This window comes from Anopheles darlingi, chromosome 2 (assembly GCF_943734745.1).
Source record: "Anopheles darlingi chromosome 2, idAnoDarlMG_H_01, whole genome shotgun sequence".
Lineage (NCBI taxonomy): Eukaryota > Metazoa > Arthropoda > Insecta > Diptera > Culicidae > Anopheles > Anopheles darlingi.
Window position 1 is genome coordinate 61,966,110 of NC_064874.1, and position 17,447 is coordinate 61,983,556.

General features: G+C 47.8%; 1 protein-coding gene across 2 annotated transcripts in view; it reads left to right on the plus strand.

Moving 5' to 3' along the window:
• Positions 1-17,447, plus strand: part of LOC125960179 (uncharacterized) — a 108,217-nt gene that overhangs the window by 78,963 nt on the left and 11,807 nt on the right. For both annotated transcript variants that reach the window (XM_049693417.1, XM_049693418.1), the window contains exons 3-4: positions 3,569-3,783; positions 14,206-14,341. In XM_049693417.1, coding sequence (XP_049549374.1) covers positions 3,569-3,783; positions 14,206-14,341 — 351 coding nt within the window. The remainder of the gene's footprint in view (positions 1-3,568; positions 3,784-14,205; positions 14,342-17,447) is intronic.

Below are 17,447 nucleotides of genomic sequence, written 5' to 3' on the forward strand. Positions count from 1 at the left end.
AATTCAATTCAATTCAATTCACACAACAAACAGTGTTGAATTATGCAAAACAAGGTATGAGAAAAACCCGAAGCTACTGTTTGAAACCAAGCCAACCCGTGATAGAAACAAGCAAAACGCCACTGACCACCGTTGTCATTCAACGTTTGAAGTAACACGTGTTTGACACAGTTTCTTGGGAAGGAGCCTCCTCCCTTGCTCCAGATGCTTACCAGCCTCTCAGCTCTCAACCCCCTCAGCATAACACTTCCCAAAAACAGCAAATTAAGTAATAATCTCACCGAAAAAATGCCACTAATCCAGTGTATCGTGTCACGGTCGCCAGCAATCCGTCGGTCCGTCGGTCCATCCCACTCCGTTAGCGCGATGCTTCGATAGCAACGCAGCAGCAGCAGCAGCTGTTTATCGGCGTCAAAATGCCGTGTCATTACCGGTGCTCCCAACAAACCATTATCCGGCGACCATTATCCTGCGACCGACGGAGTGCCAGTGGGTTCTTGAACCGCCCACCGACCACGCTCGTTGACGAGGATTTCGGACGGTTCGGGTGTCCGGACCTACACAACCTACCGGATTGCATCGCGGCGACCCCCCTTTGGACGCTCGCATTTCCGGCCGTTTATTTTTAGCTGTCTACCATCTTCGCTCCGCCATTCCACTCCCAAACACGTTAAGCGTAATGTTACCCCGTGATGTACACACAATTTGCCTGACAGCGTGTATGTGTGTGCGTGAGTGTGTGTGTGTGGTGCGCGCGACTGCGGTGACTACTGGTTAGCGGTAGAATGAGGCCACTTTCGTCACGAGGTCCGACGACGCCCCCGGAATGTTTGCAAAAGAAAATAAGAGCTCTTCGCGGTGGTGACGGTGATGGTGATGCGGGGTGGGAATGAGGGTGGGCGAAAAAGCTTGGCAATAAAAATAACATAAAATAGACAGATCGAGCAAAAACAAATAACAATAAAGGCAGATGGTGCGTTCGTACTGCCCCACCCAGCATTCGGGTGTTCCCCTCTTTTTTTTCTCTCGTCCCTTCTGGGTGCAGAAGAGTGTGTGTGTGTGTGTGTGTGTGTGTGTGTGTGTGTGTGTGTGTGTGTGTGTGTGAGAGAGAGAGAGAGAAAGATGTAGAGAAGAAATGAAAGCTCCGACACATTTGCACTCCGCGCGGCCGATGGAGGCGCATGGTGAAAATATGTTCGTCGGAAATGCGAAGCTCATCGCGAAGAAAAACAAACAAAAGCCGGCCAACAAACAAATAATACCCTCCCCGTGCATCACACTTGGGCACACCCATGCGTGTGCGTGTGTGTGTGTGTGTCAGAAAAGGAAAATAGGCCTGGGAGTTGGTTCGAACATTTCGACAAATCTCGAAGGTTGGTGTTTCGATTGCTTGTACTCGGAAAAACAAAACACAAATGGGCGAGTACATGCATCGAAGAGGCGTGTATGTACATCCTGGATTGTACTGTGGATTACGTGGAATCTTGCCCTTTTGCTGGTCTCACATAAAGTAGAACGAACGGCATTTTCCAGCCGTTCTCGTTAGCACACTGATTCGCCTATTTACGATTGTTTAATGACGCCCGATGCCCAGGAACGTCCACCGGGCATTCACGGTGGCTCACCCTTTCAAAGTGCATCTGCTACGACGGCGCAGGTGGAAATTAGTTCTTTTTTTTCTGGGTGCACGGTGGAAAACTCCGTCCAAACCCGTTGTACGATCACTGCACCATCAACTCGGTCCGGAAATTCGGGAAACTTCGGGAAACCGGCACCACAGGCCACACTCCACCGGGTGTGAGCACGCACTGGCCGCCGGAAATGGCAACGGATTAACAGAAATGGAAACGATTCCATTTTCCGGCTCGTGAAGCAGAGCGTCAGGTCAAACGAGAACCAGAAGGTCGGTCATTGGCACAGAGCTGTGGTCACTCACGGATTGGGCTACGCTCGGAGCACCAAATGACGCACACACAGAGACACACACAGATCACATACTGTTTGTCTTCGCGCATAGTTCTTGTTGGCGAATGTCACACCGAATGGCCGACTCGAGGACGGAACGATGTCGTTGTCGCCGGTCGATCACCAACCGGCAACCGCTTTTTGGGGGGGTCGATGTTTGTTGCATCAAACCAAACAATGGCGTGCAGACCGATGATGCGTCGACGCGTACGTCCTCGGTGAACGACGAAGATTTAATTTTATCGCGTCTGCTTCAAGTGTCGCCATTCGAAGGTTTATTACATTACGCGAAAAAGTCGTGCTGGGGCCGGGAAAACTGAAATACTCCACTATGTTTATGCTAAACCAACGCAATCTCTCTCGCTCTGTGTGTGTGTCTGTGTCGGTTCAAATGATAAGCCAGCGCATAAGCCAGGTCAGTGGCTTATGGTTCCGGCGATGAACAAAAGGCCCATTTCGTTGCTTCCGTGTGATGCTAAGCAATTAAACCTAATCTGGCACCTAATTGGACCACTGTTTATTGACTTTACACCGGGGGATCATGGGGGGGTCAGGGGTGGTCCAGGGAGGTTCAGCTTTAAACGATGGTCCACGGTCACTGCATTCGACCTGAGCCGGAGGCCGTGAGCTCTCGAACTCTCGGCCTCTGCAATTTATCTTTCCCTTCCCGTCGCGACTACCTTGACTGTGGTCGCTGTGGCCAATAATAATATGGTGCAGGGACGGAAAGAGAGAGAGAAAAAGATAAAGAGAGAGTAAGAGAGAGAGAGAGAGAAGAGAAAGAGAGAGAAAGAGGAAGAGAGAAATATATAAAGAGAGAAAGAGAACGAAAGAGTGCAAAACAGAAGCAGAATTGAAGGGAAAAAAGCAGTGTATGATCCTGTGCTTTATGCTACGCTGAAGCCAAAGCGTCCAAAGCACCATTTATGTTGGTCCTGGGCATAGTGTTCCATCCTGGGAGGATCCGCTTTATCCTCCTCGGTGCAATTAATCTTTGGGCAAATTGCAACTTGTCCCGGACTATCTACCGCGGATTGGGGTCACCGAGGGCAAAAGAATTTTACGGCTCCTGCTGCTGCTGCTGCTCCTGCTGCTAGTGTTGGTGTGCCTGATGATGGTGTGGCTCCCATACCCCATACCATGGACATTAAGCCACTGTGCACTTCGTCAAAAATGTTCTTACGCTCATAATCCGCTGCAAATGAAGCGTAGTGGAAGCGCCAGCGACCAGCGACCAGTGGAAAGGCGCATTTTCCATCCAGCGACCAGCGAGAAAACCCGTGCAAATGCGAGAGTGAAAATTCATCATTTCTTAAGCTCGAATGACTTCTTTGAAACGCTATGTAACGACATGAATTATATCATTAAACTGAGTGCCAGCGTGCAGGAGATAGCAAAAACGATATTATCTAGTTTTATTCATGGTCTTTATGCGCTCTCTCTCTCTCTCTCTCTATCAACATACCATTCCCTTAACAGCATAATTTCCTAGGTATTCATATAACATGATGATTTGCTTACCACTGCCTCCTCTCCCAACAATTCCCGCCTCATGATCCTCGATAGTAATGCGCTCCCTTTTTCCTCCATTTTCTCCTTCCAGAACTGACGGCCGGACTGCGGATAGTGCGCGTCACCGTACCGGCGGTGGTGCGGAAGGGTGATACGGTGCATCTGAACTGTGACTACGAGCTGGAACAACCGGAGCGGCTCTACTCGATCAAGTGGTACAAGGGCCGGCGCGAGTTCTACCGCTACACACCGCAGGCCAATCCGACGGTCCAAACGTTCAGCACGCCCAGCGGCGTGGAAGTTGACGTAAGTCCCGCTTTCACTTCTTTTTCGAATGTTTTTTTTTGCGCCCCCTTCACCCTTAAGCCCGGCATCCACATTCATGCAGGTCGTCATGCACGTCCGCCGATGCTCAACTAACGTTAGGATCAATCCAAGCTCAAAGCCTACTTCAATGTCAAGGCGCATTCAATTCGAGAGTTTATAAAAAAAACAGCTGAAACTTTTTACTTTCTATCCCTCGGAGCACTCCCTATAGAGTTGAATAAACTCTTTCCAGAAATCCTCTCTTTCCGGGATTTGTAAGCTATATTTTGGTGTAAACAAAGTAAATTTGTGGTACATTTCGACCTGGCTGAAGTTTGGCAACACTTAGACAGTGTTGCCTACCAAATAAAACGGGTCGGCGTGGCCTACTGCCTTCATGCAAGCGTAAATTTTTTCGGTCAAGCTCGAAATCCTCGGATCCGTCCAGATCTGCGGCACTATCGTTCCGTTTTGCTCTCCGACTAAGATTCCAACTCCGTGCATGACGACGTGCATGAACGTGGATGCCACGCTTTAGTCCTCCAAGAATGTATGATCCCGGGAATCGGAAAATTCTTATTCCCACATCAGCGATGTGGCCCTCGTTCTCTTTCTTTCTCTTGGTTTTGGACCACTAGACACACGGGAATGGGAGGTTATGAAGTTCATTCAAATTATCTCGCTCCCGTTTTCGGCGCACATTCCGTGCCTCACGTGAACCTTATCTTTGCTCGTGCTTTCCATAAAACGTCGTCGTCGTCGGGATCTATGAAGTTAGGAAAAAGGAATCTCAAGACCACGAGTGCACCACGAATACTAGTTCACCCCAAACGAGGGGATGGAAAATTCAACAGGAAAAGCACAAAACCGACACCGAGCGCGGGAATCGGAAAATAAATTTTATGCATATAATAGTTCAACAATCGGGTGGTGGTAGTGTGCTTGACATAACCTTTTAAGGGTGGGGGGGCGAACATTATTTTCTGCTCTGATTCGTGCTGGATGCTGCGTTCCTTCTTTCGTTTTCCAGCCACTCGTCCCCGTAGTCGCCACGCAAACTAGTTTGCCTCACCATTAATGGTATGATAACTTCTCGACCGTATCGAGCGGATTCTCTCGCCGCGCTTTCTGCCGGCGAAGCAGTTTTTACACACTACTAGTGCCCCCTCGCTTTTCCACTCCGGTAACCTCTCCGGTCCCCCTCCACGAAAGAAGGGAAAAAAAACCACGAACCGTGTGGAGAGAAACTTTTGAACTTTACACTCATAAATCTGGTAAGCCCACTTTTTGGGGATTGGGGAGGTGGGTGGGACTTTCTAGGAGAGGTGAAGGGGGGAATTACACATCGCTTTACACCACCACCGCTTTTCCGGTTTCGCGTTCCCGTTCCGGCGGTAGAAAAAAAAAAGATAACAGATAGAAAAAAACAACAGTTTGCTCCGACACATACGAGTGTGTTGCATGTTCACCATCACCATCCCCACCAACAACGAATGGTTTTCAGTTTCAGCTGCTGAGAAAGTTGTTTGTTCAACTTTGTCGATCGAACGGAAAACTATACGCTGCTGGTGGGTTTGTGATTTGTGCTGCTGCTCCTTGGTAGTGCTAGTGGTTATTAATCCATTTCTGCTGCTCCTCTGCTCTGTGGATTGTTTTCGTCGATTGCACACACCACAACCCCCTTACAAATGATGCCCTAGAAAGTGTTTGTAGCAGCAGCGGCCACCAACATTTTAAGCGCAGGCTTCACTGCAGGAAGTAATGACCATCATCCGCGACACGACGACTACACGACTGTTGTGATTTGTGTAACCTTGGGCCAAAAACGGAACGCGAGTAATGTTTGCACGAAAAGAAAAGTTATTACCGAAAGGGGAGAAGAAGAAAAACAAAACCGTGGGCGTGGGAAAAACAAATGCGAAAGCCTGCGAGTGACAATAAATTGTTTTCCCGCTTTTTTCCCGTGTCGTGTGTTTCACCCGGTTCCTGGTGTGCACACGCACACACACGGGCACAACAGGGTGGCCGGGCCGATATTGAATTACTCCATTATTCATCGAAATCATTGCTCCCAACGGAGGCGGCTACCAAAAGGCCTGAGGAAATCCCGTTTTCCTCGCCACGTTTTTCGTTTTCTTTTTTTTCTGCCACCACGATGCGATGAAATGCGCAAAGCAAAGCTTCCTACGATGGTGACACAATGTGGAAGGAGACCGAAAGGAGTGGCGAGCGAGTGTGGTTCCTGTGTGGAAAACCATGGGCGGCGATGGGCTCACCCTTGGTTACCATGCGGACGCCATCTCATGATGACAAGTGTGGCACGAAGTAAAGTGGCAACAAAAGTCACGAGAACCGTGCAGCCTCTCCTCTCTCGCTCTTTCTCTCTCTCTCTCTCTCTCTCTCTCTCTCTCTCTCTCTCTCTCTCTCTCTCTCTCTCTCTGGTTTTGCGCTTGGGAAAACGGTTTTTCCGCTATTCTGCCTCATTCCTTTCTTTTTCTTTTTTGTTTTTTTGTTACGCTCCAACTCCGACAACCAAAGAAAGCAAAGGCGAGAAAAACATCAGCCAGAGTGTCGTCGTCGTCGTCTTGGCCACTGCGCGCTGAGTGAAAAACAGCATGTGTCTCTATGGAACTCCCAAGCCAGGCGGGGATGAGGCCGCGCGAAAAGCTTAAGGGAGCAATTAAATATGCTTTTCTCCGCCGTTCGGCGTGTTTTTACTTTTTCTTTTTTCCTGGCCGGACCTTTTTCCCGCGTTACTGGCGACTGCTTGTTCGGGGGGTTTCTCGGCTCTGGTGCTTTTGGCCCATGGTGCCACGGTTGTCGAGTCGTGGCTGGCTCGAAATAAAAACAGTTTCCTTCCAGCGAACGGAGCGAAACAAATTTGATTAATGACACGCGAGACTAGCGACGAGCAAGGTCGAGGGATGAGCGAGAAAAGCGTGGAAAAGCGTGGAAAAGTGTGGCACACAAGAAACCATGGAGTGGAGCGATGAAGCAGAAACCCTCGTTGCCCCGTTCTCATATCATCTGGAGCATCTTTTGTGCGCGCCCCGAGATACATACATCCCGGTATCCGGAGACCATCGGTTGGTTGGTATCGCTGGCAGCAGGATAACCATGAAGCCAGAGAACCGAAGAGACACAAACAACGGAATGGCACGGAAAATAGAGAGCTTGAAAACCAATCGTAACTAGCAGCCGTCAAGATGTGCGTTGAGAAGAGCTTCACCAGCAACAGCAGCAGCAGCAGCAGCAAAGCAAAAGATGGCTGCAGCAAATGAGTGAGCTCAAAATAGTCGTTTTGTCAGCGAGGAACAGCGCCAGCTCTCGACTCGCAGCTCGGAACGACTAACCGACTGTCGGTGTCGGTGCTTGGTTGTGGTTTGTTTTTGCAAATCCAAGAACCGCGTCACGGCAGCGGCTCGCAAGCGAGGGGATTCGTTTCGGATGAAATGAATGCAACACAAATTGTTGCCAATGGATTTTGTGCGAATGGCAAGGGGGTCGTGGGGATTCTTAGTACGGGGTTTGCTTTCCTCGATGCGCGATTCAAGGATAATGAAATCAGCTGCAGTTGGGAACGGCGGTAAACATGACATTTGCAGGCGAACAGGCGGGAAAAGTATGTTGAATTAAATTAATTTTGCAAACAACGTCAATCAGTGCAGAAAGGGGGAAAGATGATTTGCGAGAAGAAGCTTGCATCGGCTGTATGCATTTGCAAGCGGGAGGTCAAGGACTCGCACTTGAGGCGGTTCTACCGGGAAGAATAACTATTTCTTTGTTCTTGGATCTTTGCTTGCAAATCATCGCGTATCTTTCTTTCCAATTTTTATTACAAGCGATTTAGACATGATTGAGATGAACAGATTTTTATTAAAATACAAAAAGTTCAAATGAGCAAATATCAAACAGTAATCTATGCGGGAATTTTCGCCTCATTTGAGATCTCGATCGCAAGACTGATATCTCGAACTTAATTGTCCTTTCTGTCAAGCAAGCATAACGGTATATTTGTTCCTGGAATGAGGAAAAAGTTTTACTACTACTTGAGTTCGAATTATAAAAAATGAACAAAAACCATCGTTTGTTTCGCTTGCATTCTTGACAGTAATACATAGTTTTTATTTTGAATCGTCAGTAGTTAACATAGCGGAATTATCTCAATCGGTACATTGATATTGCAATGTTGTGATGCACTTATCATTATCGCTGATCGCATATGTTGTAACTATTTACATTTTACATTTTGTACCAATGTCACCGATCCCATCATAAGCTGAAAAGCGCTTATCAGCACCATACTACCATCAACTCTGTGTTGCGATTTTGCCTCTTCAAATGCAGGCACTCTTAGCCACAGTTATCAGACGCTTATCAATTGAAATGACTCTTGGTTACGACCGATCTACGATGGACAGAGATTCTATCTAATCCTCGTTGAGTATTCTCAGTGATTGCAAGATTCAAATATTCTGTGACCTATTTTACTATGAGTCATTTTGCCCTCTGCTCCCTTTCTTATTGTTCGTTGATCACTTTCACTCTCATTCGATATATTCACTACATTTGAAGGATCCATTTTTAATTGCTCACTCAACTGCACTTGTTGTGTCTGTTCACTGTTCGGGGTTAACCATCGGATAAGTGCTTATCAATGTGGTATTGCACTGCTATCACCAGATGAAACGAAATTTGTTCGCCTAGCGGTCAAGATGACGTTACTAACTGTTATCCTAGACTCTTCCATCAATCAATCAATCAATCAATCAATCAATCAATCAACTGTTATCTTAGACTCTTGTGATCAAAGTATCCTCTAGGGAAAGAGATCTTCCGGATCAGACTGACATTTATGCGTAGAACTGAGAAGAAGTACACCAACCAGCCATCTCTGTGGTTCTAAATGTACTGTTCTTGATTTATTTAGTTTTCGTCCTTTACATCCATTCCCTGAAGATGCATGTTTCTTAGAGAGTAAATCCTTGATGAGCTCCATGCTCCCTGTACTGTGTTATTGGCTTTCGAGGGCTGAGAAGCATCACCATCCGGCTGTTAAAGATGGCCGCAAGGTACAAAAGACAGTCTTACATGCATGAACATGTTTTCGGAACAGTTTTTGGTATTCCCACTCGTAGGCCTAGTAGACGTCCTACTGTAACTACGCCTATATCTATAGATAGTAGAATGGTTGAAAAGATGTAGGCGTCCTTCTCGTTTAGACTACCACACAGACACCTGGTATAAAGCTGTTTAACGGCCATCAGACAGAACATTATCACATAGAACATATTAGTAGACAAGACTTTCATGTACCTTCCTCAGAAATAATTTAGCTGTTCTTGTATCTATGACGATTTCATAGTTTACTGGGCCTTATTTTTTTAAAATTGACTAAACTTGAATTCGAAACATAGTAGAATTCGTTTAAATTAAAGTTCTCCTAATCCAATAAATTTGAAATACCTTCGTATCCTAGTACAAAAAAATATACATCGAAGCAAGTCGCAAAGCACTGAAACAAAAACCCATCTTAATACACTCTGCAACAAAAAAGCACTGCAATAAATCACCAAACAAAGCTCTCCAATAACCTAACTCAAACCGGAAGCAATAGAAAACAACAATATAATCCATTTCCGTGCATTTCACCTCTAGGGGTTTCATTTTGCAACAACTGAAACCCACAACCACAATGTCTACACAACGGGCAGCAGCAGCAGCAGCAGCAGCAGCCATACTATGACAAAGGACATCTCGAGCACTTTAATGCTCACTCTCGCCTATGGCACCATCACCGATGCCGATACCAGGATAAGGCGCTCTCCAGCGGTACGAACGGTGAGATGCAAATCGCGGAACCGCGATGCATTCTCGAAACCGATGCCTGGATGAGCGCTAATGCACCGATGCTCGCGGTGCAATTCCGAGGTTTCCCGGCGTACCCGTTCCGACCGGTCCGCGTCACCGTGAGCCTGACACAATCCCGCCCAAAAACCGCTGCCTCACTCACTCACACTCACCGCAAAATCCCATAAATCTCCGGTGTCGGAGCCACAAATCAATCTTCAGATCGGCTTGCTTCGAGTGCCGACGACGACGCGACCACCGCGCGGCCACTGAGGTGCCAGGGTGAGGTGCCTGCTCCGCTACTCCACGCTCCACGAGGCCATCACCGGGGCTGGGACCAACCCGGAAAGCTAATGAAAATTCAAATCACCAATCGCGCCCGACCGGTGTCCGGGCAAGTGACGAAGCACTCACTCAGACACCAGCACAGCGGGATGGTGACTACCAATCAAATTCACACACAGACAGAAAGAGAGAGAGACACACACACACACACACCCATACTCACTCAGAGCTTTGGCGTCGCTGTGGTTTTGTTGCTTCCGGCGGAAGAGAAATCCCGGCACCGGAACCACGATTTCTCCGGACACTACCAAAAACAACAACAGAAATGGAGGGAAGGGAAGATTTCGGAGGCGATAGCCGACTGAGATTGTTTACGATTTTGAGGGGTTTTTTTTTTTTTGTTTGGTTCTCGCCTTTTCCGACCACTATCGACCGACACTGCTACTAGCATTCCCGTAGCCTACGGATACTAAAAACCGTGCCCGCCCGCCGACTGTGGTTATCCGTTTTCTGTTTCGTTGTCATCCACGCGACCGTCGTTGCTTATCGTCGAGCTTGCGGGGGGACCGAATGCTGTCGTGGAAGACAATCAAACCATTTCCGTGGCATTTTCGGTGGCAAAAATCAAGCCATCGCCGAAGGCTGGGAGGGATTCCATCGGAAAAGGAAGTCCTCCTTCCTTCCCTGGCCAGTGGTGGAATAGTTTTACCGACGCCATCCTGAGGTAGATGTTGTTTTTTGCCGTTCAGTAGTATGTAGTATTGTGTTTTGCTTTTTATTTTTGCTTTGAAGCAACACTACACGCCACGGCGAGCAAACCGAGAACCCTCGATGGTATTGCCGGTGAGACGGTGTTCCTCCATGTCCGACCATGATGAGTCCGATTAGTCGTCCTCTAATATTATCTACGATTTGCCTACGGGCCACCGGTGTGCTATTCGCGGTTGGTGCGATATTGATGACGCGACCGTGACGCACGCAAAAGTCTGACAAACGCAGGAGGACAACGAGGGCACCATTGGCCACTGGCCACTGGCAAAAGCACACCACACCGGACTCTCATTGGGCTGGTCGGTTCTGCTCTGTTTACTCGCTCGGTCTTGAACACACTTTTCGCCATTTCCACCACACTCAAGTCCCCCATAAACGAGGCCGGCCAGGGCGGCAGTGATGGTGCTGGCGACCAAAACATGACAAAATGTCTCCCCGGGAGCCCGGATGATGGGATGGAAGGAAGGCAGGGAAGGAAGCAGCGAAAAAAAAATGGAGCCAAAAAAACGCGCGAAATAAGAACCAAGGAGTGAGGGAACGGCGACGCCAGAGCGTCAGGACGACTCCGCTATATCCACCCAGTGACAGTGCCACTGGCGTTCCGCGCTGTGCGTAACGCCACATAGATCAACTTGCTCAACGTCGCGGTGCGCGTTAATCCTCGATGGTCTCGCCATCGGTGGCCATCGACTCTTCCTTCCTTCCTCCCTTCCTCCCTTCCTCCTCTGTCTCTGCGTGTCCATGAGATTGGCATGACTTTTTATGGCCATTTCCTGGGCTCTGGATTTTGGCTTTTTGCTTTTTGCCGGACCAGCACGAACTCGATGGCCACTGCGTTACCAATCGTGGGACCAATCGCATTCCCTTCTTCTTCGTCTTCTTTGACTTCTTTGAGCCATTCTATCATGGCCACGCAAAGCATCATCCGGACCTAACAAGATCACTCGCACACGACACGACACGACACGACACGATACGACGAAGACCAGGAAGACCAGGAGTGGATCCGCCGACCCCGGTCGACGAAAATCGGCTTTCGGTCCGAAGCCGATCGACCACAGGCAGTGGATCCGGGGGGAGGAGTAGAAGGAAGAGGACGGGACAAACCACCGCACCGCAAAATAGATAAGAAATAAATTGCCCGTATTTTTACCACCCAGTAGTTCCCGCGGTTCGGCTGCTTCCTTTTTTCCTTTCGTTTTCGTTTTCGTTTTTAGCGGAACTCCGCGTTGCTTCCTCCCTGCGCCCGGGGTTCCAGGGTGCTTTCCGGTCGATAAACAACATCGATAACGGCCTCTCGGCACCAAATTGGAATGCTGCTTTCCGCTGGACCGCGCCTCGTTGGCTTCGAGGCGCGCTTCACCATCGATCTTCAGCGTGGCATGAGGGTCATTTTGTGTCTGGTGTTTTTTTCTCTTCTGTGTGTGTTGCTGGCGCCACGCCACCTCGCTGTACATCGTCCTTCTCCTCTAAACGGATCCCTCACGTGTACTAAACTCTCGATGAAGATTTAAGGGACTCGCAACGGTCGGCGGTACTGACCAGTTAGTGATCACGATCCGATGGAAAATATGTACCAATCATGTGTATTTGTGTGTGTCTGTGCCTGTGTGTGTGTCCACGTGGATCTAACGATGTTCCCTGCGTCCTGGGAAGCTGTACTCTCATAAATTCTGCTTCGAGCAATGATTGGATCCTGGGTCTTGTTTAGTTTTTTGCTTCTTCTTCTCCAAATTGAAGTGGGAGCATTGACCACGATGTTTCCACGGTAAACACGGGCCTGCGACCAGTGGATGGGGAACTCCCAGTGCAGTACCGAGCCGGTTTATCTGCTACTAAGCTTTCCCGAATCCCTGAACGCATCACTTTCGGGCGGCCGTCCTCCGCTTGGTTGGTTGGCTGGAAATTCGTCATTTTCGTTCCGCCAAATGCTGCGATCGATTTCTATTGGATCAGTCGATCGATCGATGCGCGAGGAGCACCAGACGGGGATCGTTTCGTGGCCGATGATTTATGATTAGCGTTTGCGGACGAACCGGTTTCGGTTTACCGATTTATGCTCCGACCGACCGACCGAGCATTTGAACATATTTACCGCCATAAATAATCCATTTCTTCCCTTTAATTGGCAGTTTATCATATTTGATAGCCACAAACCACCATCCCACCACGGACCCCCAAAACCATGTCAATCCATCTTCATCAGATTGGTGGTGGTAGTGGTGTAATGTTCGAAGCGGCGCCGCAAAAAAATAAACAGTTTCATTTTCCTTCCAGTTCCGGACGCGCACACACATCAATTCCTCATTTTATGTGTGCCGTCCCGAAAACAATAGAAACACACACACACACACACATAAACTGGTCCATCAACACTGTGACACCTGAAACGATTCCGCAACGATACCATTAGTTGTCCAACCGAACAGCAACAACAACGACAACAACGACGACAATAGACTCGTGGTGGCTGGTGACTGGGTGATAAATGTCACATTTTAACAGCCGGTTACCGTTACCGCATATTGCATCCATTTGAACATCGCTGATGTTCGCGCTCATTTGACGAGTCAGCAGCAGCAGCAGCAACAACACGACGGAGCGAAAACGATTTTTCTTTCGCCTCCCAAATTACTGCCAACGAAGCCACCCAACCTGACACGCAGCTCCCGGCATCCATTCCCGGCGGTCTGTAAAGTGTTTGAGCAACACGCTCGAAAAAAAAAAGGCACGAGAAAAAGGGCGAAAGCGGAAATTCGACAAGAAACCGCTCGAATGAAACAAATAAATGAGCTGAGGAAGGTGGTGGTGGTGTTGTGGGCCGCACCACCGACGCTCTCGGTGATTGATAGTCGGGGATTTTGGTTTTTCCGGTATCCGGCTGCCACATTTTGTTTTTTTCTTTCTTTTTGGGGCGTTTTTGTTAAACCACACACGTCACTTACTGGCTGACTTCCTTTGCGGTGACATTGCGGGGCCGGGAGTCAAGAGCCCAGGCTGACCTGACAGCTAATCAACAGCTGCGATAGCACGCCAGTTCCCGGGGGAGCTTCTGCCAGCGCCATCTTGCAGACTTGCAGATTTTGCTGAGGCGCTTCTGAGGGTTTGTCAATTCTCATTCTCATTTAGCCAAAAGCGGTCAGGTCCGGCGCGTCATTGGCGCTTATTGGCAGTTGATGTCCATCTCTCTTTAGCTTTTTTTGCTTTTGCTCCACTCGAAGGTCCCGACGAGTCGACTTCCGCCTTCCACGACGAACACCACGAATCGCCCGGAAGATAGATGTACTAATGTCCTTTCCAGGCCCTTGGATCCCCCAGTCCAGGAGTGTGAGTTTGATTTCTGTCCACTTTGGTCCACTTTTTTTTTGCTCCAGAACTTTCTCCTCTACATTGCTCCCTAATCATGCGTCATTTGCTCCATGCCTTTGGTCTGTGTTCTAATTTACTTCTACTGCTTCTTCTACTTCTTTCGAACCTCGGCTATCTTGGTGATCTCATCAAACGGAACGGAACCAGCGGGCACTGTCCAACGAAAGCCACGTCGTCCTGCAGCCAGTCGAGACGAGCTACTCGGGCAAGTACAGCTGCGAGATCTCGGCCGATGCGCCCTCCTTCCACACGCAGCTCATCTCGGGGGACATGGAAGTTGTAGGTACGTATCCATCCATTTGGTGTGTCCAGCACTTTACAGCTTATTCTACAGGAACTGCGGAACGAACGAATAATTATGCGTGAGTCCCTCGAGTCGAGAGTCAGCAAAAGATACTGCTCCAGTTGTGGTCTGCTGAGCCCACGATGCCCAAGAATAACGCCACTAAGCAGCAGCTAATTTAACTCTTCGTCAAACGTTATTACCTCATCGTTATCGACATCGTTCCGGGGGACAAGCAGCTCAATTTATCGGTCCCAGGCACTATCGGGCACAGCTGTGCGATTACGCGACAGATTAGAACAAGTTATGGGAGAGGTTATGTCAACCTGACTCATCTGAATACTCTGACGTCATCTAGTTGTCGTTGACGCTTCGCCTACTTTTCGTACAGAGAAGGACTTCTGAAGGACTCCCTCTCTCTCTCTCTCGACTCTTCCGTTGGTGTTGGTAGCCCATTACGGTGTGGGGGAAGATGGTAAGATCCCAAGTGGCGGGCCGGGTAACTGCGTGATCTCAATGACACTAGCCTCCAAGAAATTCGCTTCAAATCGAACGAGCGTACTGCTGAACAATAATTTCCATCTTCGCTCGAGCATCACCAGCAGCCATTCAACGGTGCTCGACGACTACTTTGGGCGTCCTCGACGACGACGACGACGAACGTAACAAACGCCAACGGCGCGAACGGTACGAACCGGCACTCTCGCGGGTGCTCGCGAAGCGTACAATTTAATATTGCCAATAAAAAAATATTAGATTTTGATCTCCGGCTGGCTATTGATGCTCTGGAGAGACCGAGAGGATGGTTTGGCGCCTACCACTGCGTTTTGTCAGGCTTCTCCACGTCAAGGACGACCATCATCCTGTTTATCCCGCGTTTCGCGTCGTGATTCTCGTCCCCCGATTGACAATTGCCATGCCAGCGGCGCAGAAGAATGTTGTCGCCGTGGACCACCGGTACTGGCACTGCTGGCACTGGCGCTGGTAGCATCATCATCATCATCATCATCATCATCACAGCACGGGCGATTGTTCACTGTTGCTGGGCCGTTCGGTTCGGTACCGGCCAATGTCTTTCGCCCGCAGTACTCCGCGCGCTCCAATGGTTCAATGATTTTTTATTGAATATTACCGCTGGCAGCTGAGAAACGATGAAAATTGTCCGGGAATTTATTACACCCGCACGTAGTCTTCCCCCCATCTCTCCTTTCCTGTTGAAAATACGTGCGCTTATGCGATCTCGTGCCATTTCCTGCTGGCATCCAGTGGCAGCCAATACCCTGCCCAAGATGTGGCCGGATGGTCTGTTGATTTTGTGTGCTTTTGTTTTGCATTTTCAGCACGAACACGCGCAAACCGATGATGATGATGATGATGCTGCTGATGACGCCGGGTGTGCAGTGAAGCAAAACGGGTGGCGCAAAATGGCGGTGACCATACAAATCGGGACCCGCAGCGCAAGAGAGACAGTATGGGGTGTGTAATGATCCTAGATGGCGATGTCATTGGAAAGGAACTTCGTGCTGCGGAAGACGAGGAGAACGAGCTGGACGAGTGCCAAGTAGGGCAATCGGATTTTTAGAATTTAGATCTTTCATTCCCCGGGTCAGGGGAAGAAAATTCTGCATCCATCATCAAGAGATCGCGTAGCGGTCAGGCATGAAACAGGAATTTTGGAATTATCTGATTGAATCAGGTGGGAGCACGGTTACTGGCTGTCTGGCTGGCTGGCTGGCTGGCTGGTTGACTGGTTGGTTGGTGGGAATCAACTTGTTGACAAATAGCTTCCGTGTACCACACGACAAACGGGTATTGGTTCGTTGTTTTCGAGGAAAGTACATCGATATCATAATTTCAAAGTAGGGGTAGCTGGAGCGTTGACGATAAATGATCTTTGATGCAAGTGTTAGGCATTAGAGACATAAAGATTACCACGTATATGCGAATATACGTTGTAGAATTTAAATTTAAATTACAAAATCCTCTGTTGGAGATGAATAAGGTTCATTATAAATACTATTTTTAATGGAAGCATTAAGAACAAATATTTAAAAAAAAAACATTAGGCACTCTCTTTACCGTAATGGCTATCTATTGCTTTAATTATCTAGAGTTGGGCTGTGAACAATGTTTTGTTTACCAATTAAAAAACAACATCATAACTCTAAGCCTTTTAAAGCTGGAAGGTATCACATGCATTACATGCGAATAATTTTTTCCCGAGAATATGACATCGCTTTTGATGAAATGTTTTATTGGCAGCAAAATAAAGCTATGCATGTGGGTCGCACCGGTTTAGAACATATTTTATGTTTGCCTCGTGCCACGCAAAGTGTTACAATCGTGCGTTGGTGGGGCTTCATGCGTTTCCGTATGAAGACTTATCTGGAACACCGTAAACATTGTCAAAAACACAAAATGTATTCCTAGAAGCAATTGGAATACGTCTAAAAGCTTAATGAAAATGTCATGGTAACAAAATGCAAACAGAACCATCATTTCATGACAATAAAATACTCAGAAAGCAATAAAACATGTATTTTTGAATCACAGCTGTGGTGTTCTACGAACGTCATCATATGAGAATTAAAAAAAACTAAATACCAATAAACCAAATGTAGAGCAATGGAACAGCAATTGTGAAACGGCAGCATCGAAAGAATTTTCGCGAGAAAAAGAGAAGTTTATGAGAAATTGAAATCCATAAAATGCTTTGATTTATGTTTTGTCGGGAGCGTTCTATTGCCCCTTTAATTTTTACAGACAATACAAATGGATATTGAAGAAGCTCCAAAAAAATACAAAACAAATATGTAATTTTATATTCATATGAAACCAAAACATGATTGCATTTCATTAGGGAACGATCAATCTAAAGTTACTAATGAGCATTAAAATAATCGACCATCATCGCATGTGTCAAAATCATGCGTCCTCTTGATTGCTTAGCTTCTTAAAACACAAACAATCAAACAATGTTTTTTTTATGTAAATTAAATCATGCTGGAATGCTTTGCACCGTTGCAACTCTATTTACACATTCAGCCGATTGCTTTTGCCGCTCAACCGGTTTGCAAACACTCGCCGGTAATTAATTTCCACAATA